Raw genomic sequence first — 26,311 nt, 5'->3', positions numbered from 1 at the left:
ACCTCGATAGCATTTAAGATTGGCAGCTAATCTCCGCGTTTATATGACTTTTGTTATTTAATAACCTGGCAATGAATAAAAGTGGGATAAAATTTGTGGGAACCAAAAATCTAATTAGCTAGGTGAGGTCCATCCCTTTATTCTAATCCTACCTCCCAGTCCCACCGAGAGAGAGAGAGAGAGCGATTAGACTAATATACACTTTCTCTGAGGTTTCTTTCTGATTTATACAGTGTCTTTGGTAGTGGTTATGCTTCGTGGACTCATATAGTCACATTTCTTTTTTTATTCCCTCTTTCTCATGGACTGCAATAACTCCACTTTTTTTTTTTAAATTATAAATCAATGCAAAACCGCGTGGCTATATGTATAATTGAAAGTTTATTTGGTGGCGTTTTAGCGCAATTCAAACAGCTATATATCTTTGTAACAACTTTTCATGCCAACAACTGGGTACAGCTTATTACATGACTGAACCTTCTTATGTCCCTTCCTTTGCCTTCTGTTTTCTCATCTTCATTGCCAAGTATAAATACCAGCCCAAACTAATTCTGACAACACCAATCTATTCACTCAGCAATCTGCAATTGCATTACAAATAGTCAAATACTCCAATATTCTTATCACCCATCAACATAGAATTCATGGCTTCTATGACTTCTTCAAGTGTTCCTTTAATCCTTCTTGTGCCCCTTATTCTTGGGTCAATGATGGTTGCCTCTGCTGCTAACTTGAACCAAGACTTTGACATTACATGGGGAGATGGCCGTGCCAATATAGTCAACAATGGTGAGCTTCTTACTCTCTCACTTGACAAAACTTCAGGCTCAGGATTCCAGTCCAAGAATGAATATCTATTTGGAAAGATTGATATGCAGCTCAAGCTTGTCCCTGGAAACTCTGCTGGCACTGTCACTGCCTATTATGTAAGCTTTCCTGCCTCTAGTTCTTTATTCAATTTTAAACAAGACTACATGTTCAATAGCTAATGCTAATTTTCTCTTTGAATATTTTTGTTTACAGTTGTCCTCAAAAGGATCAACATGGGATGAGATAGACTTTGAATTCTTGGGGAATCTGAGTGGGGATCCTTATATACTTCACACTAATGTGTTCAGCCAAGGCAAAGGCAACAGAGAACAACAGTTCTATCTATGGTTTGACCCAACTGCGGATTTTCACACCTATTCAATACTTTGGAATCCCCAGCGAATTATGTAAGTATTGCACCAATTTCTTACTAGTTAAAATTTATGTACCTGTTCCAGTTTTTTCCCTATACACTGTGTATTGATTTTTTTTTTTGCCTTTTCATCTCAGTTTCTCTGTGGATGGCACTCCCATTAGAGAGTTTAAGAACTTGGAGTCAAATGGTGTTCCATTCCCAAAGAACCAGCCAATGAGGATATACTCTAGCCTCTGGAATGCTGATGACTGGGCCACAAGGGGTGGACTCATAAAGACAGATTGGACACAAGCTCCATTCACTGCTTCCTATAGGAACTTCAATGCAAATGCTTGTGTTTGGGCCTCTGGGGCATCCTCCTGTGGTTCAAACTCTCCCTCTTCTACATCCAGCAATAATGCTTGGCTCTCACAAGAGTTGGATTCAGCAAGTCAACAGAGATTGCAATGGGCGCAGAAGAACTACATGATATACAACTATTGCTCAGACACAAAGAGGTTTCCCCAAGGCCTTCCTACAGAATGTACCACATCCTAGACAAAAATAGGACTAGGAATTTTGCGTCAATTCTTTTATTTATTTTTTTGTAACTCTCTGATTACTACTTTTGTGTTCTCTATGTAAGTTATAAACTACGGAATATAATTCTTTTATTCTTTTAGACATTTGTCCCTTACTGTTACTGGTTACATGGAAGTTTTTACATTCTCGGCAAGCTAAAAAGCTTGGTTTACTTCTTTAATTCATGTTTATTGATAACAGTGTGACCCAAAAAAAATTAAGAATTGTTAAAAACTAGGAAAATTATTATTGGCAATCGTCAACAATCTTACTAAGAACCAATCATATCTATACGCTTGGCAATCCACATGTTTGAGACAAATAATAAGATACATGTAGTCTACTGAACCTATTCACTAAACTACTAGTCGTATAACAACAAAATCTTAATAGCCCCTCAAGATGGAACATATATGTTGTTGATGCCCATCTTGGAGAGTAGATTAGTAAATTGCCGAAATCCGAGGGGTTTAGTGAATAAGTTAGCTAGCTAATTTGTGCTTAGTGGAAACAGCTAATTGGTGCTTAGGGGCTTAGTGGCTCTCCCTCATGAATTGAAAACTTCAAAAGCTCCTCCATCGAAAATTTTATTGATTTGCAACCCAAATAGCCAGATTCAGACAATAATACCTTTAGAGGACCTTGCAACCTCCAAGCCTAGGAAATATTTGAGTGGTCCTTATGTATTTTAGCTTTAATTGATCTTTTAAGAATTAGTAAAAGAAAGTTAGTGCATCTAAATCATTGCTAGCTATCAAAATAAGACCTCGTAAACTATGATGATGATTATGGAATTAGCTTAAACTCTTGTAAATTATATTTAAATGTTAAAAATTTGTCAATGAATTCAATTAATAGAGACCCAAATATTAATGGAGTCCAAAATTTAATGGTTTAAAAATGTCCCGTATTCATGCATTGGTTGATTTATTAAGAAAAACAAAATTATTTACTCAAAAAAAATTATATATATATAAAATTTTGAAGCCCAACCCATTCAAGTTAAAATACACACATTCAGGCTCCAACCCATTCTAACTTAAGAACACGTTTAAGGCCCAGTCCAATAGTCAGCCCAACTGACCTAACAGATTGAACTAACCCAGGTATAGCCAATTGCAGCTCGGCTGTCTGACCCAAACCCAACGATATGGCATGGTTTCTAACGTGAGGAAATTGACGACCTGCTTTAGTGTGACTTTTTTTTTTTTTTTTTTGGGTTGTAAAGTCTGATTTATTTGTGGTCCATACACATTTTAACCCATATTTAATAGGTTAAAACCAAACACATGAGACCTAACCCGTTTGCCAAAGTTTGCATATTGTTAGCCTATAAGGTGTACGTGCATTATAAGGAGTTTATTTGCATTTTTTTTAAGGAGTTTATTTATTTTTGGTTAATCTTATAGATGGTTTTTTTGGCTAAATAATCTTAGAAATGGGTTATAGTGCATCAGTCAGCCTATATAAAGGATAGTTGAGAATACATGACAAGTTGTAAATAGTGAAATATAATATGGAACACAAAAAATAATACAGAAGATTTGTATTAAAGAAAAAAGAATAGTGGTCCACTTCCCACATTCATTTGTTAAAAAGTGTCCAACAGAAATTTTTCTTGGTACAGCATTGTTCTTAGTTGTATCATGGTTTGTCAATTTGTTATTATACCAGTTAATTGTAAGAGAAAACCATTACTCAAAATTGACAGATTACTTGGACTAAGACTTCCACCTTCAAATCCAAATGTTTCCTTTTTATTTATTTATTTACTTATTTTTATACATTTCAAGTAGGAGGGGGCAAGTTTTAACCTTGAAACGTCTCTCTTAACAATAACAAGAATATGAGATGCTAGTTGACCTTAAGGTCATTAATTGGTGTTTCCTCTACTTGTAGAAACTAGAAAGACTATTTAAAAAAGAAAAAAAAAATTATAGTTTCCCTTTTAAGACTCATAAAATTCTTCATGAATGATGCTACATAGAATGCACTTTTTATTTCATTTTAAAAAATTTAATAGTTCATAAAGAGGGGATTTGAACATTAGATATCTCCATTAAAAATACCAAAAGATGTTAACCAGTTGACCTACAAAACTCTTAACCATAGTATACATTTTCTAATTTACGATTATGCATTTTTAAATTTGAGCTCCCACTTGTTTTCATTCCCTTATGACCAATATAGCATTGAAGATTGGCAGCTGATCTCCTCGTTTATATTATGCTTTTGGTTACATTAATTACCTGTATGAGAGGATTGAATAAAAGTGGTGTAAAACTTTTGTGAGCCAAAATATATTAGGTAGGTGATAAGGTCCTTTTTTAAAAATAATAATAAAATCCCACCTTCGAAGAGAGCGTGACAGATTAGAGTATACATGTCATACTCACTTTCCCTGAGGTTTCTTTATGATTCATACATTGTCTTTTTAGTTTATTCAGAGGCAGAGGCAGGGCTGGTGCTTTCAAAAAATAAGTATAAAAGACGCAGGCTGGTGATAAGAACTGGACAGCAGTAACGAGGTACTTTCATTAGTAGTAAATGCAAACCAGTGTGCTATATGCATGTATAAATAGAAGGTTTATTTGGTGGAGTTAGTGCGATTCAGACAGCTCTCTTTGCAATAACTTTTCATGACAACAACTGGCTACAGCGTATTACATGACTGGACCTTCCTATGGCCCTTCCTTTGCTTTGTGTCTTCACATCCTCATTGCCTAGTATAAATACCAGCCCAAACTAATACTTACAACATCAATCTCTTCACTCAGCAAGCTTCACTTACATTATAAATAGTCAAATACTAATGGCTTCTATGACTACTTCAAGTGTTCCCTTAATCATTCTTCTAGTGCCCGTTGTTCTTGGGTCAATCATGGTTGCCTCTGCTGGTAATTTGAACCAAGACTTTGACATTACATGGGGAGATGGCCGTGCGAATATCATCAACAATGGTGAGCTCCTTACTCTCTCACTTGACAAAACTTCTGGCTCAGGATTCCAGTCCAAGAATGAATATCTATTTGGAAAGATTGATATGCAGCTCAAGCTTGTCCCTGGAAACTCTGCTGGCACTGTCACTGCCTATTATGTAAGCTTTCCTGCCTCTAGTGCTTTATTCAATTTTAAACAAGACTACATATTCAATAGCTAATGCTTATTTTCTCTTTGAATATTTTGTTTACAGTTATCCTCAAAAGGATCAACATGGGATGAAATAGACTTTGAATTTTTGGGAAATCTGAGTGGTGATCCTTATATACTTCATACTAATGTGTTCAGCCAAGGCAAGGGAAACAGAGAACAACAGTTTTATCTATGGTTTGACCCAACTGCGGATTTTCACACCTATTCCATACTTTGGAATCCCCAGCGCATCATGTAAGCATTGCACCAATTTCTCATTCTCATTCACGTACCTTTTCCCAATTTTCCCGTATATATGCACTTTGTATTGACTTTTTCCTTTTTCATCTCAGCTTCTCTGTGGATGGCACTCCCATTAGAGAGTTCAAGAACTTGGAGTCAAATGGTGTTCCATTCCCAAAGAACCAGCCAATGAGGATATACTCTAGCCTCTGGAATGCTGATGACTGGGCCACAAGGGGTGGACTCATCAAGACAGATTGGACACAAGCTCCTTTCACTGCTTCCTATAGAAACTTCAATGCAAATGCTTGTGTTTGGTCCTCTGGGGGATCTTCTTGCGGTTCAAACTCTCCCTCTTCTACATCTAGCAGTAATGCTTGGCTCGCACAAGAATTGGATTCAGCAAGTCAGCAGAGATTGAAATGGGCGCAGAAGAACTACATGATATACAACTATTGCACAGATACGAAGAGATTTCCCCAAGGCCTCCCTACAGAATGTACCACATCTTAGACAAAAATAGGACTAGGAACCTTGTGTCAATTCTTTTATTTTTTCAATTTTTCCTACCTCTCAGGTTATTTTTATGTTCTCTATGTAAGTTGTGAAGTACGTAATATAATTCTTTTATTCTTTTAGACATTTGTCAGTTACATAGAACAAAAAAGTGTACATACTCGCATTAAAAAAAAAAAAGACGCTTACTCACTTTGCACTCTGGATTAAATTCATTTTTATTGGTAACGGTAAGACCAAAATACCAAGAACCTTATTTACTTAAGAGCATCACCATGGTGGAAAAATAGCATTTTTCCGCCTCAAACTCCAATTCGTGCCCAACATTGCTGGAGCCAAAGACAAATTCTTTTTGCCTTCTTACTGTAGTAAACAGTCAAGACTAGCCGTTCTTGATAGCAAGGAATGCATAAAAAATATATAATATTTTATCAGTATTTAATCATTTATTATATGTTAAAATAGATAAAATAGTTTTTTAAGGTATTTTATCACGCTCTAGGCTCTGCTTATTTATTTATTTTTATAAATGTGTCAATACATCCTGAGTAACAGCATTCAAAATAGGAAGACAATTGCTGCACAGACACAGAGAGATTATCCCACGGCCTCCCTGCGGAATGCACCATGTCCTAGAGATAAGAAGATAGCTTGTAAGTCAATTCTTTTATTTTTGACATTCCCAATTGATTAATTAATCTGTATGCCATTTATATAATCAAATTCTTTTATTCTATGGCATTTGTCACTTATTTTGATATCACATTATTGTTTATAAAACAAGTTTTGTCAAATTTTGTGTCTCCATAAATTTTCTTATATCCAATAAGTCAAAACCAATAATGCAAGACCTGTCCTGTTTGCTAAATAGGCCTACTATTAGCCTATAAGGTTAACGGGCATAAAAAATGGAGATCACGTCATAATTCTATAACCTAAAAGATTGTGGAGTTTTTACAAACGTTCAGACTGGGTATTTTAGTTATGTTTCTTCTTTTTCTTTTTCTTTTTCTTTTTTCACTTTTCAAATGATTTTTGTTGTTAATCTTATAAATAAGTTTTTTTTTTTCCTTATAATTCAATAACCGGAAGTGAATGATTTGAACCTTGAACATTTTTGTTTAAAATATCATAAAAAGTCAATTAAGTCATAAGACTTTTCATAATCTTATAAATGGGCTGGTAGCAGGGACGGGCCCAAAGGGGATCGGCTCCTGGCCCAAAGAAAAAAAAATTATTGGTTATATTTTTTTATTTCTAGATTTGCGCCTTCCTCTTCTAAAAACTTAGACTCCTCTCTTTTAATTAGTCTAACACAACTAGCAATTACCCAACTCAAAAACTTAACAAAAACAAAACTTAAAAAAAATAAAAAATCATAATCAGCTCAGTATTAGAGTATTAGCATCAGGTGTTGTAAATTTTAAAATATTTAGCATTTAGAACACCAAATACCAAAAACATTATTCTACGAGACATTTCAAATGCTATATTAAAGTGGCAAAAGTAAGTTTTGGTTTATGAATTTTTTTTTTTTGCAACAGTTTATGCTCTTAAGAAACAATATTATTTGGTGTTTTTTTGTCGTTGTTGGTAAATAATTTCATCTTCCTGTATTAAGAAACAATCATTTTTTGTTTTTATCTTGATTGGTAGTTTGTTAATACTTAATACTAATAGATAATTATTTGGGTTTTTTTTTTCCTTATACTTTAGCCCTTTGATTGAAATCCTAGGTCTGCCCTTGGTTGGTAGTGTATTAGTTAGCTATTTTTATTTCTGGAGCTTATATAAAGGGAAATAATAGCCCACTTGGTGGTAAAAGAATAATGGTTATTTACGAAATTCATTTATATATAGGGAAAATAATGGTCCAGTTGGTGGTAAGATAATAATGGTTGTTTACCAAATTCATTTTTTAAAGTGAAAAATTACTTGGACTAAGACTTCAACCTTTAAATCCTAATGTTAGTTGCTTCCTTAACTTTTTGTTTCAATACATTTAAGTAGGAGAGATTCGAAACATATCAAAAATAGAATGAGATGTTAGTTGACTTAAAGATGTTTCCTTTACTTCTAGAAAGACCATTTAAAAAAGAAAAACAATTGTAGTTTTTTATTTAGAAACACGCACACACTTGGGGAGAGAATATAGGGTTCTAACACAAAGTTACACAAAATCAACGCAAACACAAGATTTGTAATTTCATACATGTATGTTAGGGTCATATTTCTTGATGTTGGTAAACATGTGAAAAAATGAATTATATATGTAATTCAGTCTTAGTTTGAGTATGTTCAAAGACATAAACAAGCAATATAATTTGAAAATACAAGAAAGCTCAAGTAAAGCTGCTAGAAATTGGATTTTGAAATCTCTTGATACTTGTCAATCTATTGAGAATAAATGAATTTCGATACTTAGCTTGACAACTCTCGATCTATCGAGCTACAAGAAAATTGAACAATAATTTCTATTTCAGCCCACAATGATTTGACTCCTCTTGATTTCATACACTAGAGCTCCAAGACAAATAAAAGGTAAATTTTTATGTTTGTCATCATATACATAGAGAGATGCACAAACTATGGAGCTGTTGCGACATTTGTGCTCTTAGGATTTTGTGCCAAATTGCTACCGCTTCATCAAGGTATGTATTGAAGAAATTTGCATAAAGCTACATTAAACAACGATTGTGGTGGTGTTAGTCATGATTAGAGGTTTGCGCAAAAAAGAAGTTTGCTACAGGAAGTAGTCCAATTGGGATTGGACCTAAGTTTTCTCATAAATTAGCATATTCTACTGTAGGTAAGTACTTCAAAATAGAGTAAGATTCATTAAACTTGTAACTTCTATTTTTGTTAGTGGATTCTTCAGGAGTGGTGACCTAAACACTCACCAGATAGGGTTTTGCAAGTAAAAGTTTTCCCGTCGTGATCAAATCACTGTGTCAAACTTTTTTTTTCCCGCTGCATTCAACTTTGGTTTGGTGATTTGATTGTACCATAATTGATTTTACATGTAATTGAACTAATTAATTAACTCAAGTTATTGGTTAATTGCCGGTGCTCAAAATCTTAACCCAACCCAACAATGTAGAATTATACATAGTACAAAGTACGCATTTTCTAATTCACGATTATACAATATTTAAATTTGAGCTACTACCAGCTTTTATTCCTTAATACCATTATAGCATTTAAGAGCAACCACATCAGTGGTTGCAAAAATGTGCAAAATACAAAAAGTGCTCAATTTTGCACATTTTAACCCAAAAAACACCCACATCAGTATTTGTAAAAATGTGCAAATATGCACAATTGCTTTGCAAATGAACAGTAATCGTGCATATATGCATAGTTACTATTCATGTGCAAATAATTTTTTTTATTCTTTTTTTCTCTCTCCTCTATCAAACTACTTCTCTTCCTCTACGTCTACAACAACCAACAGCTTCCCCAACGCCTACAACAACCCAACGTGGCAGAATAAGAAGAAGAAAGAAGAAAATAACCACCCAACCACCAAACACTGCAGCCTAGCATAGAAAATTAACAGAAAATTAACTCAAATCAATGGAAAAGCAATTAGAAAACTCAACTCAAAATCAAGACAATCCCACTAGAAACAACTCAAAATCAATCAAAACTCACCGGGAAATCCAAACCCAGCCCAAATCATACTCAACAAAAAACTCATGTGAAAAGCCCAACGTAGTCGGATCTGCACCCGATCTACTGCCGTCAGGTCTTCCATTGTTGCCGCCAGATCTTCCATTGCTGTCGTAGGTTGAGGGTGGGAGGTGAAGGGTCAGTGGTGGAGGAGAGAGGGAGGGCGAATCGGCAGAGGGCTGAGGCGGTGGCGAGTTGGATCGGCGGTGATGGCGGGCTAGGTGAGGTGGCTGTGAGGGAAAGAGTGAGGGAAAGAGAGAATTGGGTGAGAGAGCTGAAAAAAAAAAAGTGGGAAGTGAAAATAATAATAATAAATAGGTATTAATAAATAATAATAAAAAAGAATAAATAATATTATTTTAGAATAGATTTGTAAAATAGATCAACTAATGTGCGTGTTTTGAAAATGTGGTAGTGTAAAATAAATTAAAAAAAATAAATTTTTAATGTAAAATATAAGGAAAAATTTAGCCAAATGAATGGTCTAAGATTGGCATCTAATCTCCTTTTTTTATTTATATATGACTTTTGTTATTTAATAACCTTACAACAGCGCGTGACCGATTAGAGTATACATGTGATACTCACTTTCCCTATGGTTTCTTTATGACCTGTACAGTCTTTGGTACTTGGGTCAGTGGTAATGCTCGTGGAGTTGCAATTTTTTTTTTATCATATATGTTTTCAATTCCCTGTTTCTCATGAATTTTTAAGTAGGAAAATCCAAAGAGGCAGGGCAGGTGATAACAACTGGACAGCAGTAACTGGGAACTTTCATGGGAAACTTATGCAAAACAGCGTGTTATATGTATAATTGAAGGTTTATTTGGTGGTGTTGGCGCGATTCAAACAGCTATCTTTGTAATAACTTTTCATGACAACAACTGGCTACAGCTTATTACATAACCCGACCTTCCTATGGCCTTTCCTATGCTTTGTCTCTTCACAGTCTCTTCACAGTTCACACCCTAATTGCCTAGTATAAATACCAGCCCAAACTAGTTCTGCCAACACCAATCTCTTCACTCAGTAATCTTCACTTACATTACAAATAGTCAAACACAGAAATACTCCAATTTTCTTATCACCCATTAACATAGAATTCATGGCTTCTATGACTTCTTTATGTGCTCCTTTAATCCTTCTAGTGCTTCTTCTTGGGTCAATGATGGTTGCCTCTGCTGCTAATTTGAACCAAGACTTTGACATTACATGGGGAGATGGCCGTGCTAATATAATCAACAATGGTGAGCTCCTTACTCTATCACTGGACAAAACTTCTGGCTCAGGATTCCAGTCCAAGAATGAATATCTATTTGGAAAGATTGATATGCAGCTCAAGCTTGTCCCTGGAAACTCTGCTGGCACTGTCACTGCCTATTATGTAAGCATTTCTGACACTAGTGCTTCATTCTATTTTAAAGAGGACTACATGTTCAATAGCTAATGCTTATGTCTGTGTCTGCAGTTGTCCTCGAAAGGATCAACATGGGATGAGATAGACTTTGAATTCTTGGGGAATCTGAGTGGTGATCCTTATATACTTCACACTAATGTGTTCAGCCAAGGCAAGGGCAACAGAGAGCAGCAATTCTATCTATGGTTTGACCCAACTGCAGATTTTCACACCTACTCCATACTTTGGAATCCCCAGCGCATTATGTAAGTATTGCACCAATTTCTTACTAGTTAAAATTTATGTACCTGTTCCAGTTTTTTCCCTATACACTGTGTATTGAAATTTATGTAGCTGTTCCAGTTTTTTCCCTATACACTGTGTATTGACTTTTCCTTTTTCATCTCAGTTTCTCTGTGGACGGCACTCCCATTAGAGAGTTCAAGAACTTGGAGTCAAATGGTGTTCCATTCCCAAAGAATCAGCCAATGAGGATATACTCTAGCCTCTGGAATGCTGATGATTGGGCCACAAGGGGTGGACTCGTCAAGACAGATTGGACACAAGCTCCTTTCACTGCTTCCTATAGAAACTTCAACGCAAATGCTTGTGTTTGGACCTCTGGGGCATCCTCCTGCGCTTCAAACTCTCCCTCTTCTACTTCTAGCAATAATGCTTGGCTCTCACAAGAGTTGGATTCAGCGAGTCAGCAGAGATTGCAATGGGCGCAGAAGAACTATATGATATACAACTATTGCACAGACACGAAGAGGCTTCCCCAAGGCCTTCCTACAGAATGTACCACATCCTAGACAAATATAGGACTAGGAACCTTGTGTCAATTCTTTTATTTTTTAATTTTTGCAACTCTTTGATTTATTTCATATTCTCTATGTAAGTTGTAACATACGTATAATATAATTCTTTTATTCTTTTTGACATTTGTAAGTTGCACGCTATGGGCTGTTGTTTCCTTCTTTTAATTCATGTTTATTGAAAAAGGTAAGACAAAATAAATGCAGAGGACCATTAAAGATTACAGCAATGCTGCTAACACGAGAAGTTTTACAAATTTTTTTTATTAATTTGTTAGGATGGTTGATTGAGATTTGTCAAAATCACTCTTATATGTAACCAGGCATCATATACATTAATTACTACCTTAATATGTTATTAATTTTGCAACTCAATTACTTGCCCCCTAAACCCATAAGCACTTCATGCATAGAAAAGTATTATTTCATTTGCAAAGAGTGAGTGGTAAATTTATTGTATTTTTAAACTTATTGTAAAGCACTATTGAAATGTTTAAATCTCCAAATCATGGAGGTGGTAAGAGTACTATTGTAAAACAATGGCATTGTCCCATCTTTACAATAGAGAGAAGCTATCAAGCTAGATTTAAATGCTCATCTCCCATTTGTTAAAAGCAAAAATAAAATCAACCAGAGTAAACGTATAAATTAATGATCAAATTGCATTAAACAGACAAAGGTTTATCAAGGTGGAGGCTGTGGAGCATAGCTTCCGAACAAAAAGTGGAGGGTAGAGCATACCTTTTTTTAAAATTATTATTATCTTAAAATTTGATAGTTACAACAATAAATAAGAGATTTGATTCTTGAATATTTTCATTAAAAATATCATAAAGTGTCAGTTAAGTTACAAAGCAATGTAGAGCATACCTTTGCAAAGCTATTAACTTAAACATTGTAGTACTTATATAGGCCAGTACTGCACCAATGCCACCTAAGTCACCTTCTTTAATTTATTTTCAGGTGTTCTAAGGTCTTCTTCTGAGTTCATCGTCACTAAATCTTCCGTGTAATTACTTATTCCTCATCAAATTATATATTTATGATTTAAAATTTCTTTTTAGTTTTTACATCATTGGGATTGTCTATTAATTATGATATTTAGATGGATGACATCTATTCCTACGGTCTAATAAAAAAATGGCCTCTCTCCAAAAAAAAAAAAAAGAAGAAGAAGAAGAAGAAGAAGAAGGTAAGCAAATGAACTAGCAAAAAACATATATGAGATATGAGGGAGAGGACCTTCAAATTTCAAATATGCAAATAAAGGAATCATTTTAAAACACTAGAATCCCGGAATCAACACTTCTATAAAAGTCCTTGAATCATGTTTTTTTCAATGACTGTTGTTGAATCTGTTTTGATTTGGTACTTGGTAGTATTCTACATGGAACATACTCCCCACCTAATGGACAACAATCATCACTAACTGGGTGGTAATTCTCGAGTGTTATAATAAGTTTTTCCTAAAATAATACTCTAGTACTGTTGTTAAAAAGGATTTCTCAAAATAATTCTTTTGATTCAATTCATAAGCTAAGTTCTGTAATTAGGGGTGTGCATGGGTAGGGTTGAGGGAATTTTTTGACCCAACCCACCATGGTGGATCAAAAAAAATTCAACCCAATCCAACCCATCACATAAGTCCAACCCAACCCAACCCAATCCATATGAGTCGGGTTGAACCCATGGTTGACAAATTTTTATTATTATTATTAAATTGAGTAGTATAAATATATTTAAAAAACTCAAAGATTAGTATCAATGTGACTCTTTAAAGGCAAACAACACTAATGACTAAACAACAATAGGAATTTACTAGGGTTTGTGTGAACTAATTGGTTTTTATATAGAATAGGAAGAGCTAATTATTTTTAAAAAATTTATTAATCATATAATATTTTATATATATATATATATATATATATATTAAATATATGGGTAGGTTAGGTTGGGTTTAGCGGGTTTGAAATTTTATGATCCAAACCCAACCCGACCCGCTATCAGAAAAAAAATTTGTAACCCAACCCAACCCAACCCACAAAGGCCTAAAAACCGACCCAACCCGGCAGGTTGGATTGGGTCGAGTCAGTTTTGGCGGGTTGGCTGCACACCCCTACCTGTAATAAGCCCAAAGCCGCAGCCAACCCAAAATTCATTTAGAACAGAACAACAGCATGATCAGGTACGTGTATAGTACAAAACATGAGCGTAGGATCAAGAACTTAGTGCAATTCAATCAAGAAAAGCTAGTCCTACCCACACAACCTCACACACATGCCACTTTTGTATAGAAATCATGGCTCCAAGTCACAATTTCCAAGTTGGACTTGAAAAAGTTGGAATTGGAAATCATGACTTCAACTCACAATTTTAGCCAAATCAGAATAATGGTTACATGTACATGTAAGTGTGTGTGAGTAAGAGATGTTAGCCAAAAGTTAATTAGTTAAGCTAAGTAGTTAAACAAGTTATTAGTTGTTTAAACTTTAAAGAACCAATCTCTTGTAAACTTGAATTAGAAAATTCCAAAAAAATTAAAAAAGAAAAACAAAATAACATTAGAACGGAAACGTACAACATTATTTTGGAAAAACATCAATCATGAAAATACTCTTTTGTACTGCCTTCTCCTCCCTTTAATTCTGACATCAATTGAGATAAGGAGGAATCTAACCCAAATTCTCTTTTAAATGAGAAACAATAAATCAGGGATATAAATTTTATTATCATTTACTAAAATGATTAACTGTGAGCTGTGAAAAAAAAAGTGGTGAATCCATGTAAAGTAATTGTCTACCTCTTATAGATATAGAATACCGTTAACCACTCCAACAAATTATAAAAAAAGTTACAGTGAACCACACTCATGACTACAAAGCTCAGCGTGTCTCTCTCTTTCTTTCTTTCTTTCTTCCCCTGTACCTACATTTTTTTCCCCCATTAATTATGACAATAAGACAGGCTTCCCATCATTGTGGCAATAAAGAATTTCACATGCATCCAATGGAAAGAAAATAAATATGGCCCAATTTGTGCTAGGTAATATCCAGAAAAGTAGTATTTATTTTGAAAAGCAGATGGAGTCGCAGGAACTGTATTTATGTCATGGATGAAAATATCAGTAAAGGCAAACGTGTGATTTTTCACTTTTCCAGGCGCTCCTATTATGTCTTTAAAGTCCCAATTGGTGGAGGTTGTTGTGATTTAGGAGTATTAGTTGGACTTGGAACAAACACTAGCACCCAAAAGAAGTATTATTTTGAACTCTATGAAGCTGGGCTGGTGCCTAAACAAAAGAAAGAGAGAGATGTGAATTGAGCAACAATAACTTTGACCTTTTCTTCTCAAAAATAATTCAAAACGCGTACTATAGTACAAAAAATTAATTATATTCATTTGGTTGTGTTTGGTAGTGCGATCTTTACAGCTAATTTTACACTTTCTTAAAGGCAACAACTGTCTACAGCTTAGCTGACTGGACATTCCCATGCATTTTCCTTTACTTTTGGATACACGTATTAGTAACCTGTCTACTATGTCCTTACTATAAATACCAATCCAAGTTCCTAAGTACACTCATCCTTCACTTCCAAACCTCATACACGCAAAAAATACTACAAATCGTCCCCATGGCTTCTTCTTCCACTTCTGCAAGTGTTAAATTCATGGTTCTTATGCCTATTCTTGTTAGTTCTTTGATAGTTGCTACTCTTGGCAACTTGAACCAAGACATTGACATTACATGGGGAGATGGACGGGCTAACATACTCAACAATGGCGAGCTTCTTACTCTCAAACTTGACAAAGCCTCTGGCTCAGGATTCCAATCCAAGAATGAGTACCTCTTTGGAAAGATAGATATGCAGCTCAAGTTAGTTCCTGGAAACTCTGCTGGCACTGTTACTGCCTACTATGTAAGTTTTCTTGTAGAGTCAGTATTTGCACATACCATCAACACAAATTTATGTTCGTTTACTTATCCATCTGAATGTCTGTGTTTACGTACAGCTATCTTCTAAAGGATCAACATGGGATGAGATAGACTTTGAGTTCTTGGGGAATCTAAGTGGTGATCCTTACATCCTTCACACTAATGTCTTTAGCCAAGGCAAAGGCAACAGAGAGCAACAGTTCTATCTCTGGTTTGACCCAACTGCAGATTTCACACCTATTCCATCCTTTGGAATCCCCAGCGCATTATGTAAGCTCTCCTTCTCCTTCTACCTATTCATTTTCTCATGAGTAATGCAATGTATACAACATTTCTCAAAACGCATAATTTGGTCTGCCTGATGTGATTGGATCAAGTCACGTTCATGAGCCTACTTCTGGTATCACTTTTATTATAAATAAATCACACAAGACCATATTATCAGCTGTGAAAAATGTTTCCCCTAGACTTATTATTTTTCAATACATGAGTAGCCTTTTTGTTTCCTTCCCAGCGTACATATAGTCTTACATTTTTGAACTGTTATTCAGATACTCTGTGGATGGCACTCCCATTAGAGAGTTCAAGAACTCAGAGTCAATTGGGGTTCCATTCCCAAAGAACCAGCCAATGAGGATATACTCAAGTCTATGGAATGCTGATGATTGGGCAACAAGGGGTGGACTTGTCAAGACAGACTGGAGCCAAGCACCCTTTACTGCATCCTACAGAAACTTCAAAGCCGATGCTTGCACATGGTCTTCTGGTGCATCATCTTGTAGTTCAACTACTCCTTCATCTTCCTCCAATAGTAGTTCATGGCTTTCACAAGAGCTGGACAGTTCAAGTCAAGAGAGGCTGAAATGGGTGCAGAAGAACTACATGATATATAATTACTGCTCAGACACTAAGAGGTTTCCCCAGGGCCTCCCTCCGGAATGCAGTGCTTGATGGAGACAAGGATCATCCTTTACATATATAGATTCTTTTATTATATATTAGTCTATTCATGTAATTTCTAGGATTCAATTCTTTCATTACCAGCCTATTTGTCATCAATCCTATGGAAAAATAGGTTTCTTATTAGCACTGTAATCTGTATGGTTGACATGTTGTGTCTATAATACAATAGATTGTTTTCTCTACTACATTCCAGTGCTGTTGAATCTTGGCGAGCTTATGGTTAAATTGACTTGTATCCATATAAAATATAATAATGGTATTTCAATGATTGGAAGAAATTAATGAATGTTTTAAGAGTATTGGTTTAAAAAATATTATTGAAAAAGAAAAATATAACTTTTTTATATACTTTTTTTATATTTTCTATAAAAATAATATCAAATTTTTTTATAAAAAAATTGTCCATTAACAAATGTTTTAGGCATTGTTAACATGACCCTTCAATGATTAAACAAATAAACATATGCTTAATGTGAAATTTTATGTGACAAACAAAATAAAGAATTATGTTAATGGGTGCCTTTAAGACAATTATTAATAAAATATTTTTAAAAAGTTTTGACATCAGTTTTATGGAAAATATAAAAAACTATAAAGTCATTCATTAACTTTTCTCCAAGAGTAATTAATACTATCTTCTACAACACTTAACCAAATTTTAAGATCCTATAAAATGTTCACACTTCAATAGTGATCAAAGTTATTCTATAGCAGTAGGAATGAAGATATTTATTAATTAATCTAGTCTAGTGACAATCATTTAAGAGTTATGTTAATGAATACCATTAGAGCAATTGTTAATAACTATATTAAGAAAGTTTTGACATCACTTTCATAGAAAATATAAAAAGCTATAAAAAAAATTAATTGACTTATCATTTTCCCATAAAATGTTTTTAAAAACAGTTTCTAAATCAATACCTTCAAGACATCTGGTAAAATTTTCCATCATTTAAACATCGGTTTAGTAAAAATTAATGTGCTGTATGTTCTTCATAATAATTCAATACTATGCAAAACAACAACAAACAAACCTTAGTTCCAAAATTTTTGAGGTTTGGTTATGGAATTCAATAAATTGGTTAGAATTTGTTGCATGTGTTCTTTTTCCCAAAATATTCTATCTAAAGTAATACTCTCAGTATTTATAAATAAATAAATAAAGTAATACTCTCTGTTATTCCTTAATTTACACATCTTTTTTTACTGCTTCTACTTATGTTATTTGTATCTTTCTCTATCTTTTTCCGTTCTTTCAACTTGAATGAACACAATTTTTTTATCAGTACACTAGTCACTCTCTTCTAAACATGGCCAAACTATGTCAAGCGACTAACCCATCTTTTCATAAACATGGATCAATACTATGCAAAACAAAATTAACGGTTACAAGTCCATACAAAGTATCAAATGCAGCAGGTAATTCTACATGGACACTTAAATATTGTAGGATAGACTTCATAGTTCCATATTCTCATAACATTCTTTGGGTACCTCCAAGTAGGGGTGGCAAAATTTGAAACAACCTGTGAACACAACACAACTCAACACGAAATTAGCAGGTTATGGGTTGAGGCTTAACGAGTTTAGGTCATATTCAGGTTGACACGACTGACCCATTTTATATGTGGGTCGGGTTAGTGTCCAATTCATAGAACCCATTTGACTCATCTAACATGTTTAATTAAATGATAATTTACCAATATACCCTTCAAACCTTGGGTATATAAACTTATTAGTTGTTGTGGTTTATTTTATTTAACATATTGTGATTGACTATTTGTGATATTGAGATATGTTATAATTTAAAATGATTATTTGTAATGCTTTTACTTGTTAGTTCCTAATATTATATTAAAAAATATTTATTTTTTTGGTTTTTCATAATTTAGATCAATTTGTTTAATGCTAAAAATTGTATATTTTTCCGTTTGAGAAAATATGATAAATGGGTCGACACAACTGACCCGTTTAATAAATAGGTTATGTTAGGGTTGGGGAATCTTGACCCGTTTAATAAGCATGTCAGGTTAAGATTGACTCATATAGTCAAATACTCATTAGTCGACACAATCCAAACCCGACACGTGAACATGAATTACCACCCCTACCTCCAAGAGCAGCAGGTATTCTCATTTTTCTTAGATATTAATTGAAACCGCAAGAGCTCTATCATGTGTAAATGAGACATAGCAAAAACAGTTTAGTTAAGAAGTAGAGATTAAGATGCATCATGCATAGCAAAAATCCCACTTTTAAAAAAAAAAATTAATCCTACTTCTGGATCCCACTAGATATTTTTTTGATAATTGATCCCACTAGATAACCCACTGCACCATATTAAGTCATTGGTATACTTCTTAATGTAGCTGCTCCAACCAACACCTACAAATACGAAAAAGGTAAAATTTAAGTACAATTCTTTAACAACTTACACTAGATTTTCTAATTAAACTCAATCACATAATTGTATTAAATTAAATTTTCCTTAGAAAATATAATATTGATTATGCTTTATTGGCCTATGCAGCCCTTGCTTCACATTAGGAAATAGAAATCCTTGACTTGGAAGATACAGAATCAAATTTCCGTCATCTTTTTTTTTTTCTTTTTTCAATGAACTTTTCAAAATTAACTTTCTCATGGTAAACTACCCAGCAGAATATGTTTGATCGATTAAATTTAAGACCATTTTGATCGCAGAACCACATTGAGAATATTCATGTTTTGATCAGTAACATCTACAAAGTCCAATTTTATTCACGAAAATAAGATAAAATAAAGGAAGATATCAAGATTCAAGAACGACCGATAATTATCAAAAAGAAAGAAAGAAATAGAAATACCCATCACTTTCATATATATCATTCCCAGATCACTTTCATGCCTTGATATAGCAACTTCATCAAGAACGTTACAAGGATATTGAATCGAACCTTTTGATTTCCGCTTCAACGTGATCATCATATAGGCTAGCTACTAGCTAGGCTGAAATATGGTTGAGAGGTATTTTAAAATACCTCATAGATTATTTGGATATTTGGACTTTCAGTGGGAGCTCCTGGGAGCTTAGGGTTTCCTTTTCCTTTGCTTCATTTGGAAAATGGAAAAGGACCCTAAACCCCAATTCTATTTTCCGCATATCCTCTCTATTTATAGGATTCCTGTTTCCTAGCTAGTTGCATTCACTCACCCCTGTGTGCAAACGCTACGTACTTGCTATCTATAATTGATTATTCGCTTTAAAAAATAAAAAAGGTTTGACTAGAATTTAATTAATCTCTTGACTTTTATTTCAACCGGTCGCAAACCTGTATGATACACAGAAAATTTTGATTTTTTGTTTTTTTGTTAAGTAAAAATTAAAAATCGTAGATGAGACCTATAAGTGTTAGTTTCAAACTCTTCTTAAAATGTCGTGATAATTTTATAATAAAATATATTTAATACAATATATTAAATTTTCTAAATTAATTTATGTATATTTATTACTCCAGTATTTGAAAGTGTTTTAAATTTTGTAAGTTTTTTTCTTCAATAAAATAAAAAGCATTCTATATACAATGATTATATAAAACAAGATATTTTCTAAATGATGTAATGTGTAATTGAAATTTGTTCCTACTATTGGATGGAAGTGGACCAAATGGACCAAAGTAGACCTAATGAATCAAGCTTAATAAAATGGACTGAAATGGACCGAATGTACCGAAGTGGACCAAAGTTGACCGAAGTAGATCAAATGGACCAAATGCTATACTTATGTGGCTCAACAGGAATATAACAACAATAAATGGTAAATTTCAACTTTTAGATATTATATATATTGTTAAATTTAAATTTAAAGTACGTTTCCCCATAAAAAAAATATTTGAAGTTTCATTTTTGTCAATTTAGTCTCTCACTTTGTAAAAATGAGTTAATTTAATCCTTCCATCCAAATCAATTAGTGAACAAACCGCTTAAACATTTTTTTTATTAAAAAATTAAATAAAAAATTCATGAGATATATTACTTAATGAATATTATATTATTTTGAAAATATATATTTAAATGACTTAATTTGCTAATAAATTTGAACAAAATAGCCAAATTGACTCATTTTGGCAAATTGGTGGACTAAATTGAAAAAAAAAATTAAACATTAATGATTAATTTGATAATTGAAGTAAAATAATCAAAAAACTAAGAAAAAAGTTAACATGATTTCCCGAGTTGTTTTCAAATTTAAAGAATTTGTGCTTGCTAGCATCCAGGAAGGTACTTTGTATTTATTTTCGAAAACAGATGGAGGCAGAGGGACAGTATTTATATCATGGATGTTTTTTAAAAAAATGTATATATCATGGATGGAGAGTGGAGACATCAGTAAAAGTAACCGTGTGATTTTTCACTCTTCCAGGTGCCACAATTATGTAGTCTTTAATGTCACAAGTGGTGGAGGTGAGATTTAGTAAAAGTATCATGGTTGTGATTTAGTTGGAACAGACACTAGCACCCAAAAGGAGTATTACTTGGAACTCTATGAAGCTTAGCTGGTGCCTAAACAAAAGAAAAGGGGAGGTGAGATTGTACCAGAAAATGTTTATCTCCAAATTTTTTTTTTTTTTTTTTTTTTAAAAACCCTTCAAACTTCTCTTATATTTTTTTTGTTTGAATATGAATTTTGAAAATCTAACTACTAGATTGCATATTCTTATTATATCCCCATGTTTACAAAATTTTAAGAAAATTAAAAATCATTAACTATTTAACAATCATATGCTTAAATTTCAAGTTTTTATGGTCTAAAATTATGCATAAACAATAAGTTCATTGATTGAATAATAAATAACGTCTAATTTTAATGAAATTTTTACGTGTATGTTAAAAACATAAACAACATGTAATCCAATGGTTAAATTTTCAAAATTCATATTCTATAAAAAAAATATTGGAGTAGTTTGAAAATTTTCACTAAAAACTAGTTAATTAATTCTTACAAGTGTATAAACAAGTTATTAGTTGTTTAAAGAACCAATCTTTTGTAAACTTAAATTAAAAGAATCCAAAAAAATTAAAAAGAAAAATAAAATAACATTAAAATGGAAACAACATTATTTTGGAAAAATTATTTTTCAAAAACATCAATCATGAAAATACTCACTTGCACTAAGTGTCTTTTCTTCTCTTTCATTCTTACCACAAGTGAGGAAAAGAGGAATCCAACCCAAATTCTCTTTTAAACGAGATACAATAAACCAAAGATACAACTTTTACCATAACTATTGAAGCAATCGATTGTATGTGATGAAAAAAAAATTATAAATACATGTAAAGTAATTGTTCACAGCCCATAAACATAGTCAACTACTTTAACAAATTAATAAATAAAAAAATAAAAAAAAGAGTTACAATGAATTACACTCTTGGCTACAAAGCTCAATGGTGTCTCTTTCTTCTTTCTCCCCTTCTACCTTCAATTTTTTCCCCCATTATGACAATAAGACAAGTATCCCATCATTGTTGCAATAATGAATTTTCACATGCTTCCAATGAGAAAGGAAAAAAATAATAATAATAATAAAAAAAGGCCCAATTTGTGCTACGCAATATCCAGGAAGCTACTAGTATTTATTTTGAAAAGCAATGGAGGCATAAGAACTGTATTTATGTCATGCATGGATGAAGACATCACTAAAGGTAAACGTGTGAATTTTCACTTTTCCAGGTGTTCCTTTATGTCTTTTAAGTCTCAAGTTGTGGGGGTGGTTGTGATTTAGGAGTATTAGTTGGAACAGACACTAAGACCCACAAGGAGTATTCATTGGAACTCTCTGAAGCTGGGCTGGTGCCTAAACAAAAGAAAGGGAGAGATGAGAATTGGGCAACAAAAACTTTCAACCTTTTCTACTCAAAATGAATCCGCGTACTACAGAACAAAATATTAATGATATTGATTTGGTTGTGTTTGGTAGGGCAATCTTTACAGCTAATTTTACTCTTTCTTAAAGGCAACAACTGTCTACAGCTTAGCTGATTGGATCTTCCCATGCACTTTACTTTTGGATACACGTCTTAATTGGTAACCTGTCTGCTATGTCCTTGCTATAAATACCAATCCAAGTCCCTAAGCACACTCATCCTTCACTTCCAAACCTCATACACAAAAAAATACTACAAATCCTCTCCATGGCTTCTTCTTCCACTTCTTCTTGTGTTAAATTGATGCTTCTTATGCCTATTCTTGTTAGCTCTTTGATAGTTGCTACTCTTGGCAACTTGAACCAAGACTTTGACATTACATGGGGAGATGGACGGGCTAACATATTCAACAATGGTGAGCTTCTTACTCTCAAACTTGACAAAGCCTCTGGCTCCGGATTCCAATCCAAGAATGAGTACCTCTTTGGAAAGATAGATATGCAGCTCAAGTTAGTTCCTGGAAACTCTGCTGGCACTGTTACTGCCTACTATGTAAGTTTTCTTGTAGAGTCAGTATTATCACAATCCACCAACACAAATTTATGTTTATTTACTAATATTTATCTCCTTGAATGTTGTGTTTACTTACAGTTATCTTCTAAAGGTTCAACATGGGATGAGATAGACTTTGAGTTCTTGGGAAATCTTAGCGGTGATCCTTACATCCTTCACACTAATGTCTTCAGCCAAGGCAAAGGCAACAGAGAGCAACAGTTCTATCTCTGGTTTGACCCAACTGCAGATTTTCATACCTATTCCATCCTTTGGAATCCTCAGCGCATTATGTAAGCTCTCCTTATATGTATTTATTTTCCCATTAGTAGTGCTACGACACCCAACATCTTTCATAATTTTTCATAACTTTTGACCTAGTCTGTTGTCCCACTTTTATTTTACTTTATACAAATCAGGTGGTGAAAAATGTTGTCCCTAGACTTATTATTTTCCTACATGAGTTATCTTTTTGTTTCCTTCCTAGTGTACATAAAGTCTTAATTTTTTTTTAACTGTTACTCAGATACTCTGTGGATGGCACTCCCATTAGAGAGTTCAAGAACTCAGAGTCAATTGGGGTTCCATTTCCAAAGAACCAGCCAATGAGGATATACTCTAGCCTCTGGAATGCTGATGATTGGGCAACAAGGGGTGGACTTGTCAAGACAGACTGGAGCCAAGCACCGTTTACTGCTTCATACAGAAACTTCAAAGCTGATGCTTGCACATGGTCTTCTGGAGCATCTTCTTGTAGTTCAAGTACTGCTTCACCTTCCTCCAATAGTAATTCATGGCTTTCACAAGAGTTGGACAGTGCAAGTCAAGAGAGGCTAAAATGGGTGCAGAAGAACTACATGATATATAATTACTGCTCTGACACTAAGAGGTTTCCCCAGGGCCTCCCTCCTGAATGCAGCGCTTGATAGAGAAAAGGAACATCCTATACATATATAGATTCTTTTAATATTATATTAGTTAGTCTATTCATGTAATTTCTAGAATTCAATTCTTTCATTATTTGACTTTTTGTCATCACTACATTGGCCAAAATCTATTCTTATTCTCTCTGTAATCCTGTAATGTTATATATGTCTATAATACAAGAGATTGTTTTCTCCACTACATGCCAGTGCTGTTGGTTCTTGGCGAGCTTATGGTTATATTGACTTGTATTCATAAAAAATAAAAATGGTCCTTCAATATGAAATTCTAAGTGGCAAACAAAATTAATCCATACTACAGCAATTTAACCAAATTTAAAGGTCCTGTATAATGTTGGCACTGCAATAATGTCATCAAAGTTATTCTATTGTACTAGGAATGACGATATTTATTAATTAATCTAGTCTAGTGGCAATCATTTAAACATTGGTTCAGAAGAAATTGATGTGCTCTATGTTCTTCATAATGGGCCAATACTATGCAAAACAACAACAAAGCCTTTAATTCCAAAAAATTTAGGATTTGGTTATGAATCCTTAGCAAATTAGTTAAAATTGATTGTATATATTCCTTTTCTTCATTATATTCTATCTAAAGTTATACTCTCTATTGTTTCCTTAATTGACATGTTCTTAGGTGCAATTTGTTCACAACAGTACCCTAAAATTTCTACCTAAATCCAAATATATTGTTATGTTAAACTAGCCTCTAAGCACGCATGTTGCACATGTTCAAAGGCTCTTTTATTTTTTTAGATAAAAATTAATAATTTGCATCTATTATAATTTGAAATAATGTTTTTTTTTTTATTTTTCAAACAAATAAAAAGACTAAACTTTAGAGATAAACAGTAACTATAATTTCTTTTTTGAACTTGAAGGAAAAAAATCATAAATTTTAGGAGTTCTCTTTTTGAACCACATAAAAATCCAATTCAAAGTAGGGAATTCTCTTATATATATTATATTATATTAAATTATCCTTGGAACATATAACATTGTTTATGCTATATTGGCCAATGGATCCATTGCTTCACATAGGAAATAGAAATCCTTGACTTGGAATATATAGAATAAAATTGTCATCATCTTTCTTTTCTTTTTTTCTTTTTCAATAAACTTTCCAAAATTAACTGTCTCATGGTAAAATACCCAACAGATTAATTATGTTTGATTAAATTTAAGACTATTTTGATCGCAGAACCACATCTACTAAGTCCAATTTTATACACCAAAATAAGATAAATGAAAGGAATATGCAAGAACGACCCATGATTATTTGAAAAGAAAGAAAGAAAGAAATAGAAATACCCATCACTTTCATATATTTCATGCCCTTGATAACAACTTCATCAAGGTGACAAGGACATTGAATTAATCGAACCTTTTGATTTACGCTTCAACATGATCATCATATAGGCTAGGCTGAAATATGGTTGAGAGGTGAAAGTTCGAATTTGTGTGAAAGCACAAGAGCTTGTTTAGACTCCCGATTAAAAATTACGGCTCAGTTGCTTTTACTCTACCTTAAACTAAGTGCGGAATAAGAATAAATGCGCGCAAACAACCGATAAAACTACTCTAAGCCATATTCAACCAATATTAACAATAAAATGAAAGTTTAAAGAGTAGGGAAGAATGATGCAAACACAAGATAACATTGAAACGTGTTATCGAAGAGGAAACCGAAGAACTCGGCAAAAAACCTTTCCGCCGCCCTCCAAGCGGTAAATCAATCCACTAGAGAATAAGTTGGAGTACACGAATAAGAAAAAACTCTCCAAGCCTAGTCTGTCCCATGTACTTGATCCCTCCAAGCTCCTGCTACTAATTGGTTTCGCGAAACCTTGGCTTCTCTGGCTTTCTTGGATCCCACAATTCAACCTGATTGCATCCGCCAACAATTAGCTTCTTCCAATGCTTCCTAGCAACACCAAAATCTCATTTTACACTCAGATTAGGTATGGTAAGTGTTTGGGCTATCAACCTACTCAAGGATTTGGATATGGTGAGGTAGGAGTAGAGGAAAACTACAAGGAAATGTATAGATGATTGTGAGTATAACAATATCTAACTCTCAAGTGTATTTTTTAAGGTTTTCTCGCTGAAAAACACTCCTTACAATATGTGGGTAATGAGAGTGTATATATATATATATATAGTGTGGGTAAAGACTTGGTAAAGCAAACATGACAAAATAGTCAAACCGAATATTTCGTGAGAATGCCTTACCGGCTAGACTCCAGGCTGTCATGACTCTTCGCATTCCAGTCATGTGCTCTACACGTGGCTACTTCGCGGGATAGTTTCTCGCGAGCTTCTCGCGAAATCCACTTATTCTTCACTTTAAGCTTGAATTTTCACACTCTCACACACAACCTTTACAATTAAAAACCCCACATAAAAACAGGGAAAATAATTGAATAAAATTACAATCAAATTTGACATAGAATTAAAATCAACATAAAATAGTTGTAAATTACAACTTTACAA

At 33.5% G+C, this 26,311-nt stretch overlaps 4 protein-coding genes and 1 pseudogene across 4 annotated transcripts; all 5 read left to right on the top strand.

Annotated features, from left to right (window-relative positions):
- Positions 1-540: 540 nt before the first annotated feature.
- On the top strand, positions 541-1,847 carry LOC142621593 (putative xyloglucan endotransglucosylase/hydrolase protein 23). Its single transcript, XM_075794885.1, has 3 exons — positions 541-926; positions 1,024-1,217; positions 1,321-1,847. Exons 1-3 carry the CDS (start codon positions 645-647, stop codon positions 1,721-1,723), a joined length of 879 nt encoding a protein of 292 aa, XP_075651000.1. The 5' UTR covers positions 541-644; the 3' UTR covers positions 1,724-1,847.
- Positions 1,848-4,466: 2,619 nt separating this feature from the next.
- On the top strand, positions 4,467-5,827 carry LOC142621657 (putative xyloglucan endotransglucosylase/hydrolase protein 23). The gene is made up of 3 exons (XM_075794983.1): positions 4,467-4,844; positions 4,941-5,134; positions 5,233-5,827. Exons 1-3 carry the CDS (start codon positions 4,560-4,562, stop codon positions 5,633-5,635), a joined length of 882 nt encoding a protein of 293 aa, XP_075651098.1. The 5' UTR covers positions 4,467-4,559; the 3' UTR covers positions 5,636-5,827.
- A 4,488-nt stretch (positions 5,828-10,315) lies between these two features.
- Positions 10,316-11,645, top strand: LOC142606126 (putative xyloglucan endotransglucosylase/hydrolase protein 23). Its single transcript, XM_075777527.1, has 3 exons — positions 10,316-10,694; positions 10,779-10,972; positions 11,116-11,645. Exons 1-3 carry the CDS (start codon positions 10,416-10,418, stop codon positions 11,516-11,518), a joined length of 876 nt encoding a protein of 291 aa, XP_075633642.1. The 5' UTR covers positions 10,316-10,415; the 3' UTR covers positions 11,519-11,645.
- A 3,463-nt stretch (positions 11,646-15,108) lies between these two features.
- Positions 15,109-16,556, top strand: LOC142621624 (xyloglucan endotransglucosylase/hydrolase protein 22-like; annotated as a pseudogene).
- Positions 16,557-22,544: 5,988 nt separating this feature from the next.
- On the top strand, positions 22,545-23,997 carry LOC142644331 (xyloglucan endotransglucosylase/hydrolase protein 22-like). The gene is made up of 3 exons (XM_075818971.1): positions 22,545-22,874; positions 22,974-23,167; positions 23,401-23,997. The coding sequence occupies exons 1-3, from the start codon at positions 22,590-22,592 to the stop codon at positions 23,798-23,800; spliced, it is 879 nt and encodes a 292-aa protein (XP_075675086.1). The 5' UTR covers positions 22,545-22,589; the 3' UTR covers positions 23,801-23,997.
- The last annotated feature ends 2,314 nt before the right edge of the window (positions 23,998-26,311 follow it).

Source organism: Castanea sativa, chromosome 1, assembly GCF_040712315.1.
Source record: "Castanea sativa cultivar Marrone di Chiusa Pesio chromosome 1, ASM4071231v1".
NCBI classification, from domain to species: Eukaryota; Viridiplantae; Streptophyta; class Magnoliopsida; order Fagales; family Fagaceae; genus Castanea; species Castanea sativa.
This window is presented reverse-complemented; position numbering and strand designations above follow the sequence as displayed.